Consider the following 25,317-nt stretch of genomic DNA (forward strand, 5'->3'; position numbering starts at 1 on the left):
AAATAAAGCTCTTCTCACATACCACCTTTCCTATGAGGCTTCCATCAACCTTAGTTTGATGCTCTGTAGTCTAGTGGAATTTTGTCTTTACCTGTGTAAAGCTACCTGTCTCATCCAAACTATCCTCACATAAATAAATATACATGTATACACACACACTTATCTGTTAGTGTCTAAATATATAAAATGTATGGCTTTATCCTTTGGTTCATTGGTTCCCTTAGTACTTTGTCTTTCATGTGAATAAAGGCACTAAATAAATACTGGATGTATACGTTAAGGAAAAAAAAATATTTTACAATAGTACCATGCTTTTGAAAACTTCTTTCTACATCTGCATGCATGTTACAAATAATACGTATAAAGTTAGAATCACTCCCAAACCACAAATTTGCTAAATTTCCATCTATACTTTTTAAAACATGAAAATATTCATAAATGTTAAGGGGAAAGATTGAGTGCAGAAACGGAACAGAAGTAGCATTCGTTAGGCTTTTGCCAAGTACTAGAAATTATACTAAGAGGTTTATTTACATTGTCTAATTTAAATTTAATATCTACAATATCCCTATGAAGTAAATGTGCTGATTTTTCAAAACATCAGACTTAGGGAAGCAATGGGAATAATCCATGACAAATAAGGACTCCCATCTACAAAATTAAAATGCTACCATTACTAAAAGAGTTCCACATCAAAGGACAGATTTTAGTTGAATAAAAAGAAAAGTAGCAGAGGGAATCCACCACAGATTCAAAGAGTAGTTTAAGAATTAAATCCTTAAGGGGCGCCTGGGTGGCGCAGTCGGTTAAGCATCCGACTTCAGCCAGGTCGCGATCTCGCGGTCCGTGAGTTCGAGCCCCGGGTCGGGCTCTGGGCTGATGGCTCAGAGCCTGGAGCCTGTTTCCGATTCTGTGTCTCCCTCTCTCTCTGCCCCTCCCCCGTTCATGCTCTGTCTCTCTCTGTCCCAAAAATAAATAAACGTTGGAAGAAAAAAATTAAAAAAAAAAAAGAATTAAATCCTTAAGAAACATTAAGAAGGTGAAAAATTGTTCTACTAAAGGGTATTTTGTCAAACTTACATAAAGAGTCAGAATAGATATTAGCAAAGACAGGGAAATTAATTTATAAAGAATGTTAATTAAAACGTGAAAGAAATCTGGGAAAAATTACTTCTCTTATTTATTTCAAGAAATCTTTTGAGCTGCTAATGAGAACATTTGGATTATCTCAGGAATAATTGCCTTAGTATTTATTGTATCAAATTATGAGTTTCTAAAGTTAAGGTGAAGGAGAGAGCTTAGTTGCAGATGAAAGAGAAAATAATGTAGCAACACAGAAATAAGAAATTGGTAAACAAAATATAGCTTAAGCTTAAACTGGTGCAAATCGAAAGTAGGATAAATCTTCAGTGCTTTAAAAAAAATATCTAGGGTTCAACAATTAAATGGCATCTGGAAAGTTGCTCCTAGCAGTCCATCCCACTTTCCCATTATTATATCTAGGGATTCAGAAAACAGATATTTGAAGAAAGAGAAGAGGAAGACGACAGAATCCAGAAAGTTTTTTTTTCCCACCAACTGTAAGGTCAATAAATCATTAAGAAAGCATAATTGAAGGCCCATCCTCACCATGTTGCCCGTGATCTCATGCAAAGGATCTTCAGTACACAAGTGAAAAGTTTATACCCACCAGAAATCCAGGCCAGTATCACTCTGGCTGCCTCAAAAAAGCATCACGCACACAGCAGTTATGTATTCCTCCCTCGGCTCTCTCTCTCCACTACATTCATTTGTTTAGTACAAACTGTCAGAGCAGGACTGGGCAGAAAGGATAAGAGAGGAACGAATGAACTTGGGTACATCTCTCCTCTCTACAGCATTCTAAGTAGATGTAGAAGTAGAGATAGGAGATGGGGCATGTTTCTTCTTGAGTTTTGCTGATTTTCATGTGTTCTGGTTGGCAATCTAAGAGCCAGAGAGATGAAAAGGAAGACACTGCATCAATCCAGCAGATTTATACTAGATGAAAGCCAATGAGATAGTGGAGCCTTGCTGGGATCTGTGGAGAACAACCAGTTGGCCATGTGTGCTTCAGGAAGCAGTCTCACAGAACACAAGGGGTCATAAAATGGGGCCGTGAGCAATTCACATGGACAGAGGTTGACACACAGTGACCTGGATGAATTTTCCTTCATTTCAGAGGAAATACATATATTAAAGACACTTAACTCTAAAATAAAAATAAGAATAGGCTAAAGTGGGTGCCTGGGTCGATGAGTCGGTTAAGCGTCCTACTCTTGACTTTGGTTCAGGTCTTGGTCTCTTGGTTTGTGAGTTTGAGCCCTGCATCAGGCTCTACACTGACAGCACAAAGCCTGCTTGGGATTCTCTCTCTCTCTCTCTCTCTGCCCCTCCGCCACTCATGCCCATGTGTGCTCTCTCTCTCTTTCCCTCCCTCTCTCTCTCTCAAAATAAATAAACATTAAAAAAAGAAAAAAATACATTAAAAAAAAGACTAGGTGAAGTAATGAGACATAACAGGCTTACAAGATAATTCTTTTACAAAAGCAGAAGGAGTTTCAAAGAAAACTGGCATTTTCCAAGTGTATAAAGACATATCGACTCTATGAAACAGAATTGGAATATAATAAAGAGAGAATGGGATGGGATAAAAAGACAACATAATGCAATAAAGGAGATGGGTAAGAAAAGAAAAAGTCACAAGGAAATTACAAGTGCAATTGCAGAATTAAAACCGTTAGTGGAGGAAAGACAGATTTAGCTTTACAAGCATAGAGGTGGTATGTGAATGCAAATGAGAGGCTGCAAACAATGTTTAGGAAAAGAGTGATGCATGAAAGAAATGAGGAAGTGGAATGATGGGCTGGAGATCAAGATGTATTTTTAATAATTTTACGTACACCTTTAAAACACATAAATCTAAATGAACTGATGAGTGATCAACGAATTGAAGAAAATTTCCATGAAAGAGAGGCGATGTCCACCTTTCTGGATTTCGGCTCTGGGTAGACCACTCTGACTTTCCACTTTCCATCAGACCTATTAAACTCACCTGCATGCATATTAATACAATTTTCTATCTACCCAATTCTAGCATCATAGGGTATTTAAGATAGCAACTATCTCATTCTTCGAGCAGTCCAAAATCTCTTCCATAACAATATTTGCAGTGGAGAGAGTAGTTAATTTTTTAGTCTTCTCCTCTCTAGGTCAGACACCAGCAACCTATTTTCTTCAAATAAGCAGTTTTCCGTGGAAGTAATCATCTGTGACAGCCTTTTCTGGTAGCACAACATTCTTTTGTTAAGATATGGTTACATCAGTTGAATATGGTAGTGCAAAATGTGTGAAATAAAATAGACTGTGGTAAATATGTTGTTTCTATTTCTTGCATATCAATCTCCTTTAACATTTTGGTGTTAACATAGTTACATTTCATAAATTATAGAATAAATATTAGCATTTATAGAAGATGGCTCTGGAATATCCTTATTTGGAGACTTTTAAAAATTGTGCTAAAATATACATAACACAAAAATTTCTTTTTAAATCATTTTTAAGTTCAGTAGCATTAAGTATATTCATGTTGTGCAGCCATCATCACTATCTATCCCCAGAACCCCTTTCATCTTCCAAAACTGAATCTCTATACCAATTAAACAATTATTCTCCATTGCTGTATTTTCCTAGCTACTGGCACCCACCATTCTACTCTCTGTCGCCATGAATTTGACTCTTCTAGGTACCTCATATAAATGGAATTATATACTATTTGCTCTTTAGTGACAGACTTATTTTACTTAGCATGTCTCCAAGTTTCTTCCATGTTGCAGCATGTGTCAGAATGTCCCTCGTTTTTAAGGTTGAATAATATTCCACTGTATACATACACCACATTTTGTTTATTTATTCATCTGTTGATGCATCCGTGGATTGCTTTCATCTTTTGGCTATTGTGAATAATGCTGTGAACATAGGCATCCAAATATCTGTCCAAGTCTCTGCTTTCCATTCTTTTGGGTATATGCTCAGAGTCAATTTGCTGGATCATATGGTAATCTGTGTTTAATTTTTTGAGGAACCATCATGCTGTTTTCCACAGTGGCTGCATTAGTTTACATTCCTACTGATCAGGCACAAGGATTCCAATTTCTCCAGGTTCTTGATTTCTTTTCTCTAGATGGAATGAGTATGAGTTGGGGAAGACAGGGAGATCTAGGTGATCTTTAAAGCCCAACTTATCTTGTCACCTGTGATGCATTGCCTTCAAGAAAGAATTTACTAGGTGGTTCTCTACTTGCCCCAAAGGGTTAATAACACTTTTATTAGCACATGACTTTCTCTTAGAGAAGAGATTACATGCCCAACTTAATCTTTCAATACTCACAGCAATATATTGTTCAATGCATATACATCCCCATGTTCTACTATTGATAAGAATGAAATATCTGGAGGATGGAGAGAGCATTACATTTATTTGGTATTGGTGTGCTGAAATGGAAATAAAAATAGAGGGGACTTGCCTCGGGGTACATTCCCCCAAAACAGACCCTGACATGAGAATCTGTGTAAAAGTGATTAAGAAGTGCTCCCAGGAGAGACCATTAGGAGAATGGGGAAGGAAGGAAAGAGAAAGGACACAAGCCAAATAAGGTACTATGTCTAGGGTACAATATTTTGGAGCACTGTCACTCCTCAGAGTCACTTTGGCTAGGTCCCGTAGGGGAACTCTTGAGGTGACTTGGAATACACCTCAACATTGTTCCAGTTGGGGAAAACAGGCCAAATTATTGACCAGCTATTGGTGAGGCGTGGTCAGGGATTTCCAGTTCTCCTTTGCATACAGGCAAAGTGAGTTCTGGCCGCTGGGGGCAGCCCTCCAACAAAAAGACATGGGTATTTGCTGTTGGGATTGAAGCCACACTGGGCATGCGCATGAACATGGTGTTCCATGTTCCGAAGGGATATGGCAGAGCACTCCAGCCTCTGCCACAGAGGTCAGAATAAGGCAGTATGTATCCTGACTATAATAGGCAGGCAGGGATTAGAGTTGGGTGCATTTAGTGCCAGCCATTTAATATAAATAGCTTGGGGCGCCTGGGTGTCTCACTCAGTTGGTTGAGCATCAGACTCTTGATTTTGGCTCAGGTTGTGATCCCAGGGTTGTGGAATTGAGCCCTGTGTGTGGAGCAAGGAGCCTGCCTACGATTCTCCCTCCCTCCCCCTCCCCCTCTGCCCAACTCCCCTGCTCACATGCTCTCTCTCTAAAATAATTATATATATACATATATATATATATATAATACATAAATAACTTGAAGAAAGAACTTTGTATCAAAACTTTATTTATTAAACAAAAAATGCACCATTGGAATAACATTTCTATAAAAAATGAATATGAGACTGTTCTACAGTGATTACAAAACCCCCTTTTTCCTCGTGTGGTAGTATACAAGATCGAGTGTAGAAACAGTCATTGTTTTAAACTGTAAGCAAGTATCCTTTCTCATAGAACAAGATTTACACTTAAATATTGCAATCACTAGTCTAATTTGGTTAACAATGCTAGAGTCTTGACAATTTAAAGAAACTCTTTGTAGGCTCAAAATACCTTTGTTTGTTTAAAGGTGTTTTGTAGCAACAAAAAATTTCTTTGTCCACTAAGGCTAGTTAAAGCTGTAGTATACCCATTTCTACCAAATAAACCTACCACTAGCACACTAACAATTTGAATTGCAAAGCCCTTTGAGAGAATGAGTAGCACTGATCTGCAAAATGCTGTCAGAATATTTTAGATTTGGTGTTATCTTGTTTGAATGACCCTGGAAAGGGAGAAGGTGGTAACAATGAAGCTTCAGTGGAGGCTTTGCCTGGACTTATCCTCATACTCAGCAATGGACAGTTCATTTCCAAAGTGGTCCCTCTGAGATATGGAACACTGCAGCTTTAATAGCCGTATCTAGATTCCCAACCAGATCTCCCTTTTTATCATAAATTATCCAAAAAGAAGCCACTCTAAATAATAAATTAAATATTACTTATAAAAAGTACACCCCAGACCCACCCACCCATCCCCCAAACAAGCTGACAATTCACAAAGTTCAGAATTGTCAGGTTTACCCTACAATAATAAAAAACAGCATTTCTCCTCCTCTCCAACATTCCTTTCTTGCATCTGAAAATACGCTTTCAGCACACAGTGAGATCCCTTGGCCCATGCATTCGTGACATCTTGCAGAGTTTTGCTGTTGCTCTCCAACCAACAAAAAATTATAGGATGGCAATGTACAAAGGCTCTCTACTGAGAGCAGGAGAAGAAATCCTTCAGAGTGCAGCCAGAAGTCGCCAAGTGAACGTTACCCAACAGTGGCAATGCAGAGCGCAGGAGTAAGATGTATTTGTGGATGTGGGCGTGGTATTTGGTCTCCTATATAACCTCACTGACCAGGAAATACTCAGGCATTTATTTTCATCATTACCTTTTGGAAGTAGGTATTTGGATAGCAAAGGACACTGAAACATGGGAATGTGTCTTTTTTCATTGGAATGGAATATCACACAAAATGTCTATGATTTTCTAAGTATCTACAGTAATTTAAAACATTGGAATCAAGCAAAAAGCTTTTCTCTGCAAGATTTAAGTGATTTCTGAAATTCATGAGAGAAATAGACATTATGAGTAAAATGTTGCTCTGAAAGAAATTTTTAAAAGAGAGAGAGATGGTAGACGTGAGTATATGCCTGCTTCTGCAGCTCTAGAACGTTATGGGATCTGTGTTGTATACATGGTTATGAACGGGCTAGGATACTAGCCTCTGGCCTTCGGACAGTGTGCAATTGCATGAAGTAAACTAGTTGATTGAGGGAAGGAAAACAACCTTGTGCCACATCTATTTTAGGGTTCAGATGATTTTGTTTTCTGTAAGCATAACTAAAACTAGGGAATTTTTTCTATTTGTCTCTGTCTCATGGACTAGAAATGGAAGTTCTAAAACCACAAGTTTGAGTCTGGGATCCAATTTCATCTGAAATGGCACGGTGATTTCTTTAGAGGTGACTTTTTTTTTGTTGGAGTTATAGTTCAGCTGCCATATATGAAACCCTCTATTAAATTTGGAGGAGATTTTAGTTATTTCTCTAAACAAAATCAAAAGACAGATGTATCAGAAGGGTGGATAAGAATGAGTAATCATCTTCCAATACAGACTATGAAGGTTTCCAGAAAAACCTACTTAGAAATGCTTTATTGGAAAAGCCGGTGAGTGCCAAACTTTAAAGTTTCCAAATATTGTTTGGAGCAACACACTAATGCAGGGTATCTCTCCTTTTGTAGCTCCTACCAAGGCAGAGGACCAAACATACATGTCGTTTTGACCACTCCTTATTTTGAAGAGAATAATGTTATATCCAATCTCTCATACGAAGTTTTAATAAATTCACCTCTTATATCCCTGGCTTGATCTGTTTTTTCTCTCTCCCTCTCTCTTTTTTTTCCCCCCAGATTATTCAATTGAGTGTGCATTTTATAACACCCAAATGTAAAGTTCCATTATTTAAATATTCTAGAAGCTTATAGCCCTATTCTACAAAGAGGTAGCTATGAGTGTTTTTTTTATTGAATGCAAATCACTAAGAAACATTTAACTTTTGGCTACAGCATCCTCCAAATACACTTTATGCATTTTGAGCTATCTGCATTTTTGTGCGTTTAACAAGTGCAGAAATTTCTAGAGGAAAGAAAAAGGGCTTTCTTATCGGTATGAAATACAAAAGAAACGTACCAAACTTTTTCAAGAGGAGGCTCTGGCCTGACAGTTCAGTGCAGTGTAGAGGAGGACTGAGCAGGCCCTGCCAAGTTTTATTTTCTTCTTTTTCAGGGAGAAATGAGCCCTGGTGGCAGAGCTGCTGGTTGGCTGTCAAACATCACCCTATGGGAGTCAGAGAGATTTATGAGCTTAAAGAGCCCTGGATGTTATGAACTAGGCTCGAAGTAGGAACAAAATAGAGGCTATCTTGCAGTGTTCACACATTGCTTCTTGTCAAGAGATCAGAAGACTGGGAAATTAAAAAATGACCTGAAAACTTGAGCAGGCAGTTGTATACATATGTGAACTCTTTGAGATAGTGGGGAGCAGAGTTTTACAAAAGCTGTGGTGAAGTCACTGCGCACTAAAACCATTGGGTAAAGGGCACGAGAGTCTCTTGAGAGGATTTAAATGGATTCTACTATATCTTCAAGGCATGAATCAAAGCCTTATTAGCATTACAAATTACTAAAACAAACCATTGTATTTCTTTAATGAAGAAAGTTTTAAGAGCATGCACCAGAAATATACCTCTCACCGAAAACAGATAATGCATATGTTCGTGTAGTTTTACCAATTTTTATTTATTAAGGTCAGTGACTTTGACTAGAGTCAACTAGAATTTTGTGAAATTCTAGTTCTCTTGATTGTCCAGATACAGTCTATAGATTGAAGATGTGACTCTGAAATTTGAGACTTGTAGCCAGTTTCAAACAGAGCACTCAGGATGTCATTCTTTGGGTAGAGAATGCTTTCAGAGAATGTTCCTTGTTTATGAGTATTAGAAAGGGGGGCATTCTAGGACCTCGAGTGGTAAAGCTAGCCTATTGAACATTTTCTGAAGTAATGAGTTATTTCTGCAATATTCGGGATTGTGTTAGGAAATGCCTTGTTCCCGGTCAGCGGAAGGTTGTCTACCTAAGTGCCCAGATTTTGAACAAGAATAATCTGCCCTATAGAATAACGTCACATAGCTCTTCAGAAGAACTTCAAGAAAATCTTAGTATATTGAAGAAGCACTCTTGTTGAAGGAACAATTTCACAAATGGACCGGACTTTCTAATGAACCATTTGAACAAGCCCTCTCTTTGACATCAGATTTCCTTCCCGACATAAAACTGTAAAAAAATAATCTGAATTATTACTTCTGTTACAGTGCCATTTTGCTCAAAATATTTTATTCAGGGATTCATATATAATTACCCACCTAATAAAAGGAGCTATTAGGTTGTAAAGATCCTATCCCTTCCATGCTCTTTTAAAATTATGACCTACTCAAGCTTGAAATCAAAGACAGAGCTGAAAGGAATAATTCAGCTGAAACTCTCTTATTGGGTTTTCAAGTCGCCTAACTGATAAATATGCAAATTAGCTCCCTTTTGGCGATTCAGCTGCATAAACAGGGATTAACTCCAAATGCAGCTGAAAATTTAGAAATGAAAAGGGTGCACGCAAAGTGTTCTTAATTTCACCTAGTTCCAAGCTGTAGATAAACATGGCGACAGGAATTGAAAATTCTAGTTCACAATGAAGATGCAGCTCTGAAAAGCATCCACTGGATTTATAATGTGTCAGAAGCATCAAGAGGCACCTTCCTCTCTGCATCTCAGGCAGAGTGTAGGTTCCCTTGACAATAGGGCTTGGTGGTGGCCACTGACCAAAACTGCCCCCTCTGAGTCAGTGAGGAGCCTGTCGTGGAAAGTGACATCACTCAAAGGCAGGTACTGTGTGCAACTGCCTTCCATTTCACTTCCCTTCCTCAGGGCCTGTTCTCAGGGAGTCTGCCATTTCCACAGAGGGTGACAGGGATGTTGGTCAGGAGGCCAAGCAGTGTGTGGGAGCTGGCCACCTCATCCAAGGCTGGCAGCCATGGAGAACTCAGGAAGGGACAGGACGGAGGGGGGGGAAACACTTCCGTCCAGACTTCTGAGGAAGATGGCCTTGGTGAAGCTTTGAAATGTCATCACAGTGTGATATGGCACAAAAGCCACCCAAATTGAAAAGTGTCCTATTACAAGCTTAAGCACATAATTACCGTGTGTCTGACAAGATTGCATATTGTATCCTCTTTCAGGAAACAGACTCCTACCGGCAAGACACCACTAGTTGCAGATTTTTATATTCCCGCTCTTCAGACACAAATATTAACCAAGGGCAGATTGACAAATACTTGCAAAAATGGGTGAATTTTATAGCCGCTTGCTAATACCCACCACTGGTGCAAGATGAATGTCTGAGTTACAAAACATAAGCCTTCGCTGCCTTTTGTTGACTTATTTACTTTTTGTGCTGCCAAGAAAACATCCAATCCTTTGGTGCTATGTAGTGAGAGAATTTCCGTGGGCGCTTTGTACTTTGAAGTTGAAAACGAAATAATGAGCTTGCACTGATTTGCCACGGGATGGGACAGGCTTCAATAATGCACTTGCATTTTGTGAGACTAGACCTACAGGAAAAGGAAATGACAGGCCTCGATGAAGGAAAACATAAGCATTAGTTATGACGGTGTGGTCACTGCAGTGGCAAAGACCCAGGACTAGTCTAGCAGCTTCAGCTTTGACATTGCAGTGAAGACGTTTATTTACTTTTGTTTAGGGACCCCATAGTAATCATTGTGAAATTCCTGATGCCTATGAAAGAAGGGACACTTATTCCTTCTGAACCGCTTCAGGATCCTCCGTGAGTGGTCCTGATTGTTGACCTGTACACTGGTTAAGAGTTCTTGGACACAGGTGTGCTGTTTATGGGTTATTGGTATGCTGCAAAGTTCCCGGAAAATACACCTCATCAATTGGGTAATACGTGTTAAAAGGCCGAGCCTGTGATGGCATTAAGTTGCTTCATTAGCCCTTCCAAACTTGCCATTTGTTCACTCAAATCATCCTGTTCATACACCTACAGAAAGAATGAAAACAAAAGTTAGGACAGGTGAACATCAATACATTCCCTTTCTGAAGGCAGTGGCCATGTCTAGTTGGTTTACTCTGTATTCTCAAGCATGACACAGTGGCTCATAGCCATAGCGAGAGGCTGTGCTCAGAATAGAAGCATTGAATGAAGATGTCAATAAGAGAGGAGGTAAGGAGAGTAATGATTGCATACTGTTTCACTAACTTCATCCCTGTGTTGAGGAAAAAGCTTTAGAGTGAAAAGAAAAAAAAATCTCATTTCACACTGTCTGTGTGGTCTCAGTTAAGTTAGTGAGCCTCTTGGATATACAGTTCTTCTCAGCAACAAAATGATGATTTCTATTTCATAGGCTAAGTATCTTGTAGCATGTTTAGTGACTATCACAGTGGCCAGGACATGGTTCATATTCCATATGTTCTCCTTTCTCCTTCCCATCTCATCCAGCAGGATATGAACACAATGTATATCACCATGTTTCTTTTCTTCATAACACAACATAGGTACATTTTTGTGTGGGAGTTTGATGGGCTTTGCCTTGATCAGTGAAAGGTCTGAAGATTATGGGTTTGTTTTGTGGGTGGAAACAAAATTCTCGCCCCAAACCAGAGTTGGCTATGTGCACAGCACAGTAGTAAAGGCAATCTTATAGCCACCAATATGATTGGTGGGTAAAATGAAGAGGTCAACCTGCAGAAGTCTTAATGAACATATTCTCTATAACAGCTTTTTTCTTTCTTGTCTCAACATACCCTTTATTTTGACTAATGCAGATCTGCCCTACTTGATCATTCTTGGCCATTCATTTGATTCAGTTATTGGGCTAATGAGGCCTGAGTCATGATTTCTAGTTCTGTATAGGACAGAAAGCATTACTCACTACCTGGTCAGAATGTGTATCTAATCCTGCCAAATAAATACTGTTGATCCCAAGAGAACACTGGTGGAGCTTATATGGGGGGTAGGTCCTCACTCACTCTAGCACCGAGGAAACAGCTGAAAACGCATGGTATTAAACTAGTTGAAAATGGTATGTCTTGCAGAAATCTCAGCATGTCAGTGAATGATTTGGTCATATACCATATAATCTCCAGAGCTGAATGGGAATTGAAAAGTGGACAATTTGGCTCAAAAGACTGGTCTACATATGAAGAGTGAGGTTGAAGGGAGGTGATTAGTTGATAACTCATTTCCTAACATGTTTGTTGGTTGTTTTTCTTGAATTATCTAGGTATCATTGTGTAGCACAGCAATCACTAGCCACATGCAGCTATTGGATTTTTGAAATGTGACTAGTCTGATTTGGAATGTGTTATACGTATAAAATACACACCAGATTCTGAACACTTAGTACAAAAAATGTAAAATATCTTTTTAACATCTTTTTAATATTTATTACACAATGGTAACATTTTGGAAATATTGGGTCAAATGAAAGATATTGTTAAAATTAATCTCATTTATTTTTACATCTTTTAATGTGGCTTCTAGGAAATTTAAAATTACACATGTAGTTCATATTATATGTCTATAGGACAGTGCTGATCTAGATTAGTAATTTTACTGCTTTTAATATTATACCTTTGGCTATCACTCCTTAGAATCAAACTTAAATGCATATTGGTTCATCTGACATTACAAGATGAGCTATATTACATAAATTTAGGAATCTGATCTGACTTGAGATATGGCCAACCAACCCTGAGACTAAACAAATATCGTACTAAACAGCCAAATCCTGAAAAGTCGTGCAATGGATTCCTATAAATTTGAATCTTTTTAAAGCATACAAAAAGGTATGTTAATCATATAACAATACTTGTGCCAAACATTCACACACATACACATATTCAGTAATTTCCAAGTAGTTAAAATATCTTATTGTTTGCAGTACCGGAAACAATAAAGTTAAGAAAAAAAATTGTACATTCTAATGAGATGATTCTAACCTGTTATTTCATCTTTTTTCCCCCTTTCACTGTGATTTTTCAAGGCACATAGGTCAGTTTTTTGCTCTCCTTTCAAATGCTTTCCCTTGAATTATATTCAGAAACACTCCAGAGTTTTCTAAATTTCTGCTTTTAGGTAGCATCTTTTCAAATCTCCCTTACAATGCATTTGGGGAGAACAATTTTGCTCTCTCAAAATTTAGATTTTTGGTCTCCACTCATTTTCTTTCTGAGTTTTCTAATGTGATCACTTTTCAGCTTTTTCCTCTAGCTACAAACTTTTCCTCTCAAATAACTAAATAAAGTCACACATTCTGTAGTCATCTGCTTGTGTTTTTAAGATTGCTTTTTGAGTACAGCAGTAGTCACTGCTTCACCTGATGCAGCATAAATTTCAAGGATGGCCTTACATTGGCTGGATCCTCTGTTGCTTTGTGGCTTTCCTCAGATACTTCAGGAGCTGTTGGCACAGATACAGGGAGCAAAGGAGATCTTGCCTTACCAGCCAACCCAAGAGAGGCTGTTTTAACATGAGTCTTGGGAAGAGCAGGCCCTGAAATAGAAAACAAAGAGTGATGAAAGTAATGTATAAAACATTCTGGGGAAAAATCTCTCAAGTGTGTAAGCCAATTCCAGTGGGTTGGCATTGATTCTAGGTTATTGTTCATTCTGTAGTATAGAGATGGATTATGACACAATAAATGGGCTCATTTTATTTCTATTGAATGGAAGACAAATTCTGATTAGGTCTCTTCAGATGAATCTTCACCAGTCATATGTAATTTCAAGTGGATTCCAAATCATGCTGTGAAAAGGTTGCCTGGGCATTCCAGACTGTTCATCACACCCTACAAAGTGTCAGTGGAAGTCATTTGGTGCCGGTCTCAGCTTTGGGCCAGAAAGCCCTGTGTTAGCCTGCCTAAATGAAGCCTAAATTGTTGAACAGTACCGAGGGATATTTGTGCAATTAAAAGGCATGGTCACTCCTGGTCTCCAAAGAGTATTAGATGTTATAGTAAAACAAAATCATTCATGGCTAAACTGATAGAATCTCATTATTAATTCTCTTTTGGGGGGAAAAAAGTTATTCTGTCCTTACCAGTATAGCTTCTCTCAATAAAAGAAATTCTAATGTTCATGAAAATCATTTGTGGGAACTGCTGAGTTTCTACTAGATGACATTTCTGTTATAAACAATGGCTATCTTTTCTTGGGGGATCTGAAATTTGCCTTATAAATCCTGCTTAGCTTATAGCAGTCATATAATTTGTCCTTAGAGCCTAAAATAAAAGTTTTATGAAGGCTTACTGAATCAGCTAGTATACCTCACATGCCTAAGGACTTTGTCATTCTTAGCTTTGTAACCAAAACCTCAGCATAGAAGGTATTGAATTAAACCATGGAAAGAAGTTTGCCCAAGTTCTCTTGTATCATCAGTGACATTTGAGTTCTAATGATCCTAACAGTGTACTAATGCAAAATCTGGGGGGAAATTTTTCGTTTTGATCATACTTTGGTACACATAATCCTAGTTAATAAAACTCAGAGGTTATTCTACAATCAAAGAAATAGCGCACGCTTGCTTATTGGGAAAAAGTAATGCAAACAGTCTAATAGGCCAGCAGTTGGGTATATGCTAGGCAAAATAGCATGATAAATCGTAACAAAGAACCTTTTCTCATCCCTTCATCTTTATATGGCTTGACATGAATTCCTTCATACTTGTTTTCTTTCACTCTTAAACTTCAGGGATCAAAAGTTTGCAGTTGGAGTGATTTATCACTAGAGGGTGATCTTAAGTTTTTGGTAGCTCAGATGAAAAGAAGTACAGAGACAGGAGTATGAATCATTTTCTTTAAGAGAGAATATAATATTAACTGAATGTCTACTAAACTCTAGACCTATGCTAAGTACTTTGTCATTTTAGGCAAAATAACATAATGGGGAGAATTTGGGATTTATCAGTCTAATCTACATTCAGATCCTAGAAAGCTCAGCTGTGTACTAGCCACGTAATCCCTTGGTTAACTGACTTAACTTTCCTTGCCTGTTTAGTCTTCTGTAAAAGGGGAATGATAATTTGTGAGGATTAAATAAGATGAGGTAATTAAAGTGGTTGGTGCCTATAACTTGTTCAAAGAGGGCAACCTATTATTAATATTTAATTTTCAAAACAATTCTACCAAATGCCATTATTGTCAGTTCATATATGAGAATGCCAAAGTGGAGAGAAATTAACTTACCCAAGCTCACACATTTAGAAAAGGGCAGGCAGAGGAAAGGTTTGTACCAAGATATAACTAACTCCACTGAACAAATTAAGGTTCTATCATTAATGTGTTGATCTAGCCCATCCAATATAACTAACTTGAGGGTAGAAACTATTTATTGTATTATGGTTTCTCATGGTTGACTTGAGTTTTAACATAAAGGGGCAAACAAAATTCTAATAAACCTCTGCATGAATTTAAACTACTTTTATTACAATTCTATTTAAATATATATAAACATAACACATGGCATAGCTTTTATAAACTTGTAGTTCTTATACTGTGCTATTAAACCAAAACACATTTATTTTTTTTTATTTTTAATTTTTTTTTTTAATATTTACTTTTGAGACAGAGAGAGACAGAGCATGAACAGGGGAGGGGCAGAGAGAGAAGGAGACACAGAATCTGAAACAGGCTCCAGGCTCTGAGCGGTCAGCACAGAGCCCGACGTGGGGCTCGAACCCACGGACCATGAGATCGTGACCTGAGCCGAAGTCGGATGCTTAACCGACCGAGCCACCCAGGCGCCCCATAAACCAAAACACATTTAAAATCAAATAGCAAAGTCCTATAAAAATAGCACAATTTAAAGTTACATCATTTATTTAATATGACGGATGAGGTAGTTTGGATAAAACAAAACAGCCATATAAATGTGGTACTGACCGCTATGTCAAAAGTCATTTTGGATTTGTCTTATATGCTCAGTTTTCACTACCAATTTCCTCTGGTTGAACAAGAGGCAAACCTTCTTTCTTCTGCAGAATGTAATGCCAGCTAGTCTCCATTGGATATGAACAAAATATTTGTATATTAAATCTACCTCTTTCATTTTTCTCTTTAGACTATGACTATAAATGCAGTGTTCTTGGAGCCAACTTAGTTGTAAACTCAAAGGCAGGAACTAAAACCCCTGGCAAAGTGATGCTATAAAATGGCTCTCCAGATGCTCCAATATATGTGGTTGACATTAATATTGTAGATAATTAAGTGAGAGCACAAAGTTTAAAGAGGAATTTTCATAGAGGGCTGGTGAACCTTGAGAAGGTAGCTATTGAACACCTACTTTGAGTTACAGTTTCTGGATTATGTTTATCTTCCCTTCTAGAATGTTCACCATGCTTTGCTTAAATCTGAGTTTAGCTTTATTGCCACAGAAAGCTGCTTCTCTTAGAAGATTCCACGAGCCACCTCTTCCTTCCCTATATTTAATAGAGTAGGTGCACTTTAAAAACTAACACGGATTTCTGTACATATCCTTATTTACCTTTTATTTTTATCTCTAATTTTGACTTAGGTTTTCTTGATTATGAAATCTACTTATTTATTTTTAACTTTTAGCTTTAAAATTTTTAATAAACTAAACTATGTCTGAAAATTTTACACTTCAACTCTTAAACATATGCAGTGTGTGTTAATGCATATTGGAAATCAATTCACTTTAACATAGATATCTGCAAAGAGAATGACACAAGAAAAAGTCAGTAACAAAAGCATAGCTTATTGTGTAGGAAATTCAAACAAGCTGTGCCTGTTTCATCCTAGGAAAGATACAAGAAAAAAGATTATTTTAGAATTTGTTAGATTGTTCTATAGAATTCCCTAATATTTATTTGAGTACTTTTTTTTTTTTTTGGTAGTTTTGCATGTGGGGAAATTATAGTTCTCACTATAAAAGTATATTTTGATGGTGTATTTTCTGCCCTGGATCCTAAACACTTGGGGAGATCCACAGTGTATTATACTGCATCTAAAATAGTTATATTACAATATGATGCAAGTATGCCTAAAGAGTACCATAATTCAGACCTATTATAAAGATCATTATAATAATTGATTTTCTCTAGTGTCCAGGCAACAGTTATACATTCAGAACCTACTGAGTGTTGAACAATATACAAGACACTGCATTTTACAAAAGGAACCAAAGACATTGTTTCAGCTTCAAAGACCACACAGAGTGTTTAAACCTCAAGTGACTGCCTTTTCTCAAGTAATATTCACAGATTCAAAGAAATTCAGAATGCTGGCCCCTTGAGGGCTCTTGGAGTTTATCTAGTGACCTTCCCTTTATTTTGCTGAACAGAACACTGAGGTCCCTGGAGATCAAAAGATCAAGGTTGAATTAAATTCCATGAAATTCCAGTATAGGTGAAGAATCTGAACCCTTGTTTAGAGTTCATTGTTAATAGGGTTTGTCTGATGTAGTTTATGGCCTTAAATATTTTTCTTTCCCTTTCCTGGATGGGAATTAAGAAAAGAGTATAAGGGATATTTCTCAGGAGGGATTTTCCAGTATCCAAAAAGACAACTTGGGTCCCAAAACTGCCCTTAGGAAAGGGGAGCAGATACCGTAAAACAAAGACTCCTATGAAAACATGCTATATTTGAAAGCGGATGCTCATGTTCTTACATGTGCACTAGCTCTGTTGCTATGTTATATTTGCATTTGGATAGATTCAGCATTTTCTACTCTGAACCACCGCTGTTTTAAGCCTGGACACTGGTGAAACTTGGGTCCTCACAAGCTCACCAAGTTGAACCTCTTCCCTTACTTACGTACTCGTAGTTCACCATGTGTTACAGGTTCCTGTCTGGATTTTCTAGTGTGCATCCTTATCCTTCCACAGGGCCATGAGACATGCCTTTAATCCTTTACCTTGTGGCTTACTCCAATGGTTAAATTCTGAATTCATTTTCTACACCATTCAAACCAAACAAACATCTTTATATGAAATCACCAGTCTCATGGCATCAACTGTGTTCAAGTGAGAAAGCGGCGTAATCATTTAGCATTTGTATTAGAAAGTGATGGCTGGGAGCTCAGTCCAATCTGAAGAGGACACTGGGAGCCATCTTGCTGCTTCTTACCTACTGAGGAATTCCAGTTGTTGAGGGACCATTCCTTCATACTGAAGCTTCTTAGATTTCAGTAACGGCGGAGGGGGGGGGGGGTGTCTCCACACTTCCTCCATTGCGGTTTGGCCTTTTCTACACTGCCCTCAGAAACCAGTTTAAAAGCCAGCTTTGTTCTTGCAGCCCTGGTCCCCCCTATTCTCTATGTACTCATTCTTCACCCTAGGCTGCCTTTGCTGTACCCGGGGGTATTTGGACACACTAAAAGAGAACCACAATCCTACTCTCCCAAAGAACTCATGGAAACAGAAGCAATTAGAGAAACCATTGACATTAGGGTATTGAACTTCTGTTCTTCAATGTTGAGAATGACAGAATTTTTTTTTTAATTTTTTAAATGTTTTACTTATTTTTGAGACAGGGAGAGACAGAGCATGAACAGGGGAGGGTCAGAGAGAGGGAGACACAGAATCTGAAACAGGCTCCAGGCTCTGAGCTGTCAGCACAGAGCCCGATGTGGGGCTCGAACCCACGGACCGCGAGATCATGACCTGAGCCGAAGTCGGCCACTTAACCGATTGAGCCACCCATGCGCCCCGAGAAATGACAGAATTTTTGATAGCTTTTCCTACTTTTTGTAGATCTAGAGAGTAACCAAAAGAAAGACAAAAATTAAAAGAATTCTTTCTATGGCTCTCAGCTACTAATCTAATATAACCTTAACCTGGTAGTCAAGATTCTCTGTGATCATTCCCAAATATGAAGGATGGCTTTCAGATGTGAACAAGGAAACCCATGTCACTTTCAGAGAGGATGTGAACAAAGCTGAGGGGGGGCAGAAGTGATAAGAGGGCTGGCACCGGTGCTCTGAAGAATTGTCTCCCTACAGACTGGCCTCAGAGATGAGAGGTTCCCAATCCTGAAGACCAACCTGGTCTTCATGACAAAAGGTTTCTGATTTCTTGTATGACTTACTTTTTTTCTTCTCATGAGAGTAAAATATGTATGATCTATACAATAAATTCCGAAAACAGAATGTGTGTTCAAAGAAATAAATATTGAAATTGAGTCCTAACTTGGGACTTAGGAGTCCCAATTGTATAGTTTTGTGACTGTGACTCCACAGCCTACTCTTTTGGTCTCAATTTCTTTGTTATCTATAAAGGTCTAACAATCTAATCTTTAAGCGATTAATTAAAAAGTATACAAGGAAGGAGAACACAGCTGTTCTACCTGTACTTAACTTTACATTTGGATTTCTTTGCTCTCCATAAGATTCAGGAAGCATCAGTTAATCCAAGGTAAAAAATGAATCCAAAGAAATCTCTGGCAAGTATATCCTTAAAATTCAATTACTATAATGTAGGAGTTGAACTGGTGCCTTCCACAAGAAAATGTTCTATTATTTTCTCTTAAAATTATTAATGAGAAACCATAACAATTCTGGTTGTTTCGCTGTTTTATTTCAAGTTAACAATGGACAATTCAACTAAAAACAGGCAATGTTAAATTACTGTGAGTTTACATTACCCATGATTAATTGAAAAATTTAAATTTACAAATGCTCAATCTGAAACCACTATAGATTTCCCCCTACCCAGGGTGCATGTTGAAGAAGTGTTTCAGGCGACCCTTAGGTAGAACACATGATGCTGATGTGCTAAATAAATGGGCCTACAACGATATACAACTAATTAAGTGAGCACTGCTTTGGTTTTAATGTTACTTTCCTCAGCAGGACCCACTAAGGGGATAAAATACAAATGAAGCTGAAGATCTCAGATGGGCCAGCCGTGTGCATCAGGTGTAGATAAGCAGCCTCAGCAGGAATTTACTGTTTTAAGCTTTATTGTCACAGTACAGTTATTAAACATTTCATTTGCTCATTAGGTACATAATGTATGACTGCCAGGTGCAAACTCCTGCTAGCATCTTTCTGCAGAGGGTTCTCCCAACTCAAATGATTCTTGGTGAGAAATGTGAAATTAGGCTGCAGCAGGAATGGAGTGAGCAGAGTCCCATGAGTCAAATCAGAGGCCAGTGGGGAGCATGATTTTGATTTCAATATTAATTTTCACATCTTTGCCTACTTTTTCCCATTTTCTGTCTCATTTTCCACTTCCTCACCCTTAAGAATACAGATAAAATGGGTAGTTTTGAAGAGGCTTGGGTTCACATCTCCACTTGGTTTCTGACCCATTCTGTGATGCCTGACAAATGAAATGGCCTGTCTTGGTCTAGTTTCTATGTGAACCATAATTTCATTCTCACATATATTTACTATTAAATAACTACTTTGTTCTTTGGGGGAAAATGGACGTATCGTACAGTCATACACACGTCTCACATGCAAAGAGCTTTTGAGGCTTTGGAAGAAATAAGAAACATGTACACAGGAAATGTGTAATATTCTCTAGCTTTTCATGTTGACAATATATTGAACAAAAAGTGAGTGGCTGTATTAATCTTGATACAATAGCCTCAGGCATTCCTCCTGAGTGATCGAATTTCAAGCATGTAAGCTTTGGCATCAATCTTAAAGCATTTAGTCTACCTTGTGTATTCTATTTTAAAGGTGAGAAACATACCTAAAAGTCACTTCTGGGGACAGAAGCTTTGTGCTCTTCTAACCTTCTCCTCTCTCTTGAAAAATAAGGGAAACACCGAGGGTGTGTTAATGAGGTGCTTCTGCCCACCTCTCTACCCCTTTGTAACCCTCCCCCCCCCTCACGTAAGTTGAAAAGGAGGGGCTACTGTGAATAACAAGTAAGGTGGCTTTCATTGAGCTACCTCTCTGTGGAAGGTGAGAAGGTGGGACTAATATGCTAATGGTCACTTCTCAAGTTCTTAAACCTGCCTGTGCTCTGACTCCTAATTCTTTGGCCTTGAACTTTCTGAAGGCTGCATTCCTTAAGCAAAGAAGGAAAGGCCCTAACTTCAGCAGGGCAAGTAGGTCTCTACTGTCTGTTGTAGCTCACAGCTCATGGGTCTAATAGTACTGCAGCCAGGGAGGGCCACTACTCCCAGCCACTACTACCCAGTTATTCCAGAGTTATTACATGATTTGCTAGGATCCCTGATTTCCATTTGGTTATCAGCATCTTTTTTGTCTATTATATCCATGAACTGGAACCCAGAGAAAGAAAGGGTAAAACTCAGGGGCCCTCTCCCTGTCCCAGAGGTACATAAACTCCAGTAACACATCTTCACGTACATTGTCTTATATACTCTTTAAAAATAGGCCTTTTAAATAATATCTTCATTACTCCTGTCTTGGAGGTGGGAAAGTCAAAGTTCAAAGAAGATACGGGACTTGCTCAAAGCTATTCAACTGGTAAGTGGGGGTTGACTACTATATTCTTAAAGTATATGCTTTTTCTTAGAGAAAAAGAAAAAATAAAATTCTACAAAGTAGGCTTTGAAGAAAAGCAGAGTGAAGTGGACAAGAGATTGTTATGCTGGAAAGAGAAGGAGAGTGTGGGCAGGAGAAGAAGAGAGAGAAGACAAGTTACAGTGTGAAATGGTGGTGGTGGTGGTGATGGAGAGAGTAGCAGAAGGAATAAATCAGCATATTCCTGCTTTCTTCACTATCTTGATCCCAGTTAGACTCATTTCCAGCTAAGCAGTGAAACAGTGTGAACATAAACATCATAACATCATATAACTGAAATCTCCTGATGCCTTGTAGAAGAATCATAAATATGGTTTATTATTAAGTAGATAGTTTGAGTTTGCCTTTGTTTGAATAATGCAAGGGTGAAAAATGTCTTCAAACATCTTTCCTCTTTTGTACCCCTTTTTCCTTTTGGGATGCCACTCCCCTACACACTGCCCCTATACCCTTCTTCCTGGATACCCAAAATGAAACACCAAGAGCCATCATACAGCACTACATCCTTCCCCATAAGAGAAAATGATCCAATAATTTAACTACTGACAAACTGTTAGTAGCTTATCCTCTTTCCCTTCTTGGGTTTATTTATATTTTTTACAGTTAAATATTAGAAAGGGCAACATTTTGGATGCTTTTATTTTACTAACGAGTTTTCTTTCACCATTGCACCAGGGTAGAAGAGATGCTCTTGCTTCCCAGGAAATCCCTCAAATCTGATGTTGATATTTTTCTGTCTTCTTTTTTCTCTAGGTGACAGGTGTCTAACTTATGCTTGAAGTACTAAATAATAATCCAACAGGTATGTTAATTCCTTCTCTGAGGTAATACCAAGATCTAATAGACCCAATTAAGAAGACATGCTTTCTTAGTTCTACCTATTTGTGTTCTGTTGCACATTGGAATCTAAGTCCTGAATTCACTGGGCCAACAGTAACTGAAGAAAATAGCAAAGTTTCCAAAATACTGGAGGGAAGAAAGTGATCAACTGTGTTGAAGACATGAGTTAAATATTGTCCCAGATGGCTCTGAATCCATTAAAAACCCTGTATACAAGGGAGGTGTTTATTTTACATTTATAATGGGTAAGGGAGAGCTTTACAGAAGGATTTAAAGGGATCTAGAAATAGTTGTTCTATAAAGTTTATGTTGGAAAATAGTTACTAAGGATGAATCAGAAGCCCTCAAGGACAAAAACACTATCTAATGTGTCTTGTTGTCCTTAGGACCTACAGCAGTGCCTAATCAATACAGAGTAGAGCTGACATCATACTTTGTGGAATTTATTCCTGGAAACAAGCTAACAATAAGCAGAGGAGGCTGTAGAGATTCTGCACTCATAATTCAGTTTGTTTCTGCTTCTTCTTGATTTAGGTACATTCTAGAATAGAAAGGTTTCAGGAAAATCATCAATGATCATGAGAAATGAATTCACCAGAACACTTCTAGATCTCCCCCTTTCTTTTGATGCTTTTCTTAGGTTTCCTGATCACTTATTAACAAGAGAGAAACTACAAAATCAAAACTAAACACCTGAGTTGTTTATTGGCAGGCTCCCACAACTCAAGTTATATAGGTCTACTCTGACTTCCTATGTTATTTTGCATATAATGCCCAAGTCAAGAGGCCTCTCAGTTAATTTCCTGGATATTTCAGATCATTTTTAGATAGTTTGCTATTAAAGGGATATTTGTAGCTTCCTCCCAAATTGATTGTTTATTTTTTTCTAACTTTCTCTAACTCTATTTTCAAGAAGAAACAACAGGTTTGAGCTCTTTGTTTATGTCAATTCATCAATTCAGATAGTTTATGCTCATAGAAAAATTATCAATTATATTTTTTATGAAAAATAGGTTTAAAAACCTTTCTGTATTACCTCATTTTTGCTATTCTAGTGATCAAACTTCAGAGAAGCCCCATTTTGAATTCATAAAGAAATAAGTGACTCTGCATAAAATTTCCATATGGTTTCATGAAAACCTTAGAAAAATGCAGAAACAATGCAGAAATCCAGACATCAGTCTCATACAACTTTTATAATTATGTACTCTGTGGGGAATGCCATCATTCTAAATTCATCTGCATTAGTATGCAATAGATTAAATTTCTAGTATATTTCACATGATGTATAAATAGAATGATTTTTACTCTCCAAAAATCAATTTATTTTGTAAATATTGGAAATATCTCCTTTTATAAAGACAATTAGCCATAGAGGATTCTGTTTTTATAGTATAACCTTGATTATTCAGAACAAGATTTCTTAATATCCTGTAATACTTGATTTTTAAAATCTGGTTTGTTCTTTAATAGAAGTCACCAAATCTCTCTTTGTCTCTGTCTCTGTCTCTCTGCCTCTCTGCCTCTCTGTCTCTCTGTCTCTCTCTCTCACACACACACCCATACACACACACACACACACACACACACACACACACACAAATGGATATCTAGACGCTGTGACCATAAATATAACTTCCAGATTACTTTTTGGGGTTAGTGAACTATCCTATTAACCCAATCTCTTCCAACTTTTACAAGTATACCTCTCAGACTGACCAAAGCACAACATGAATAGTATTCATGTCACAAGAACATTTTAAAACCTTAGAGAAACTTAATTAGTTAATGAGGCAATCATATAAGTCAATGATCATATAATTTAAAAATATTTTCAACTGTCAGAGTTAAACGCCATCACTGCTTCCACCCAAAAGAACACGTGTGCCATTAAGGAAACCAGCTTAAGCTTTCCATTTTCTCCATCAAGAAATCAACTTCTTTTCTGTATTTTGCTGCCATATTTTTAGGGGTGGTCTATCTTGCACATTACCTATTTATTTATTCACCATGGCTCTCTCAGACATCTGGCTTTTGACCTCACCAATCTATAGAAATGTCAGATATAAAGGTCATAAATACTATCATAATTTTTCAGCCTAATAGGTATCTTGCCTTGTAAACCTTTCTACAGGATTTGTTGGTATTATGTTTTCTCAGTTCTAAGATTCATAGAAATATTGCTGAAACCAGGATACTTCTTACAATTGATTCTGTACAAATACTACAGTTTTTATTTTTTCCCTTATGATTATACAATCAAATCAATGGAATACTCCAAACACAATAGCATCTTATACACTTGCTGAAGTATTTAGGGGTAAAGTGAATGGATGTCTGCAATGTCCTTTGAAATGCATCAAAAATTAAGGTGGATGGATAGATGAATAGATATATAAGAGGCAAAAATAGAAAAAAAAACATGTTAATGATAGAATCTGGGTAGTGGGTGTAGGGAAGTTCACTGTAGAATTTTTCTGAGCATTTAATATTTTTATAATAAAATATTAGAAGGGAAAAAGAACTATGGGAACTTTGCATCAAGGAACCATTGTATTTAAAACTGTCTTGTTCTTGAAATTCTTTCCCTTCCTGGCTTCTAAAAGTTATACCACCATTGTTATCCTACCTCTGGTACCTCTTTCTTTATTCCCTCATAAAATGCAGATTTACTTTAAATTTCATTTTTCAAATATCTTCTTTTCCTTCAAATTCTTTTTCTGGGAGTTGTCATCTATCTATGAGGCACTAAAACTTTCACCTCTCTGAAAATGATTCTAGGATCCACTTTTCAGTTGTGACTCCATCTTGAATTCCTACCACTTCCCCACATCCACAGTATATCTGCATTTAGATGTCTCCTACCCCTTCGTGCTCAGCAAACTCTACTCTCTCTGACTCTCCCTTTTCTCTCAGAAAGTACCTTCTCACTCACTTCCCTCTTTCCATTTGTTTATAACTGTGGTCCTCAAAACATAGGATTCAGACAACTGAGCCACCTTGGACTTCACTTTCTCCCTCATTCTTCATAGCCAATTATTCACTCAATTGCCTGTTTCTTCTTTTGGAAGATAAGTCCAGCTGCTGTCTCTTTCATCTATTTTCACTTCCATCAATCCACATTACACACTTTCCATCTTAATCTCAGTTTTGCATTTGATCCTCCTAAGTCACTACTCTGCCCTTTTCTAGCTTATTATCTTGTGATTACTCTAGGAATCATCTTCTTTAGCAAAAGAGATTTACCTGTAGATTCTGAAAACATGTTGTACTTT

The 25,317-nt window shown here is 37.6% G+C and overlaps 1 protein-coding gene across 4 annotated transcripts in view; it reads right to left on the bottom strand.

Moving 5' to 3' along the window:
• Nucleotides 1-10,180: 10,180 nt before the first annotated feature.
• DCC (DCC netrin 1 receptor) overlaps nucleotides 10,181-25,317 on the bottom strand; it is a 1,147,297-nt gene continuing 1,132,160 nt past the window's right edge. For all 4 annotated transcript variants that reach the window (XM_040478797.1, XM_040478799.1, XM_040478798.1 and 1 more), the window contains 2 exons: nucleotides 13,093-13,235; nucleotides 10,181-10,721 (listed from right to left, as the gene is read on the bottom strand). In XM_040478797.1, coding sequence (XP_040334731.1) covers nucleotides 10,632-10,721; nucleotides 13,093-13,235 — 233 coding nt within the window. In that variant the 3' untranslated portion in view covers nucleotides 10,181-10,631. The remainder of the gene's footprint in view (nucleotides 10,722-13,092; nucleotides 13,236-25,317) is intronic.

Source organism: Herpailurus yagouaroundi, unplaced genomic scaffold, assembly GCF_014898765.1.
Source record: "Herpailurus yagouaroundi ecotype Mexico unplaced genomic scaffold, PumYag 142, whole genome shotgun sequence".
NCBI lineage: Eukaryota > Metazoa > Chordata > Mammalia > Carnivora > Felidae > Herpailurus > Herpailurus yagouaroundi.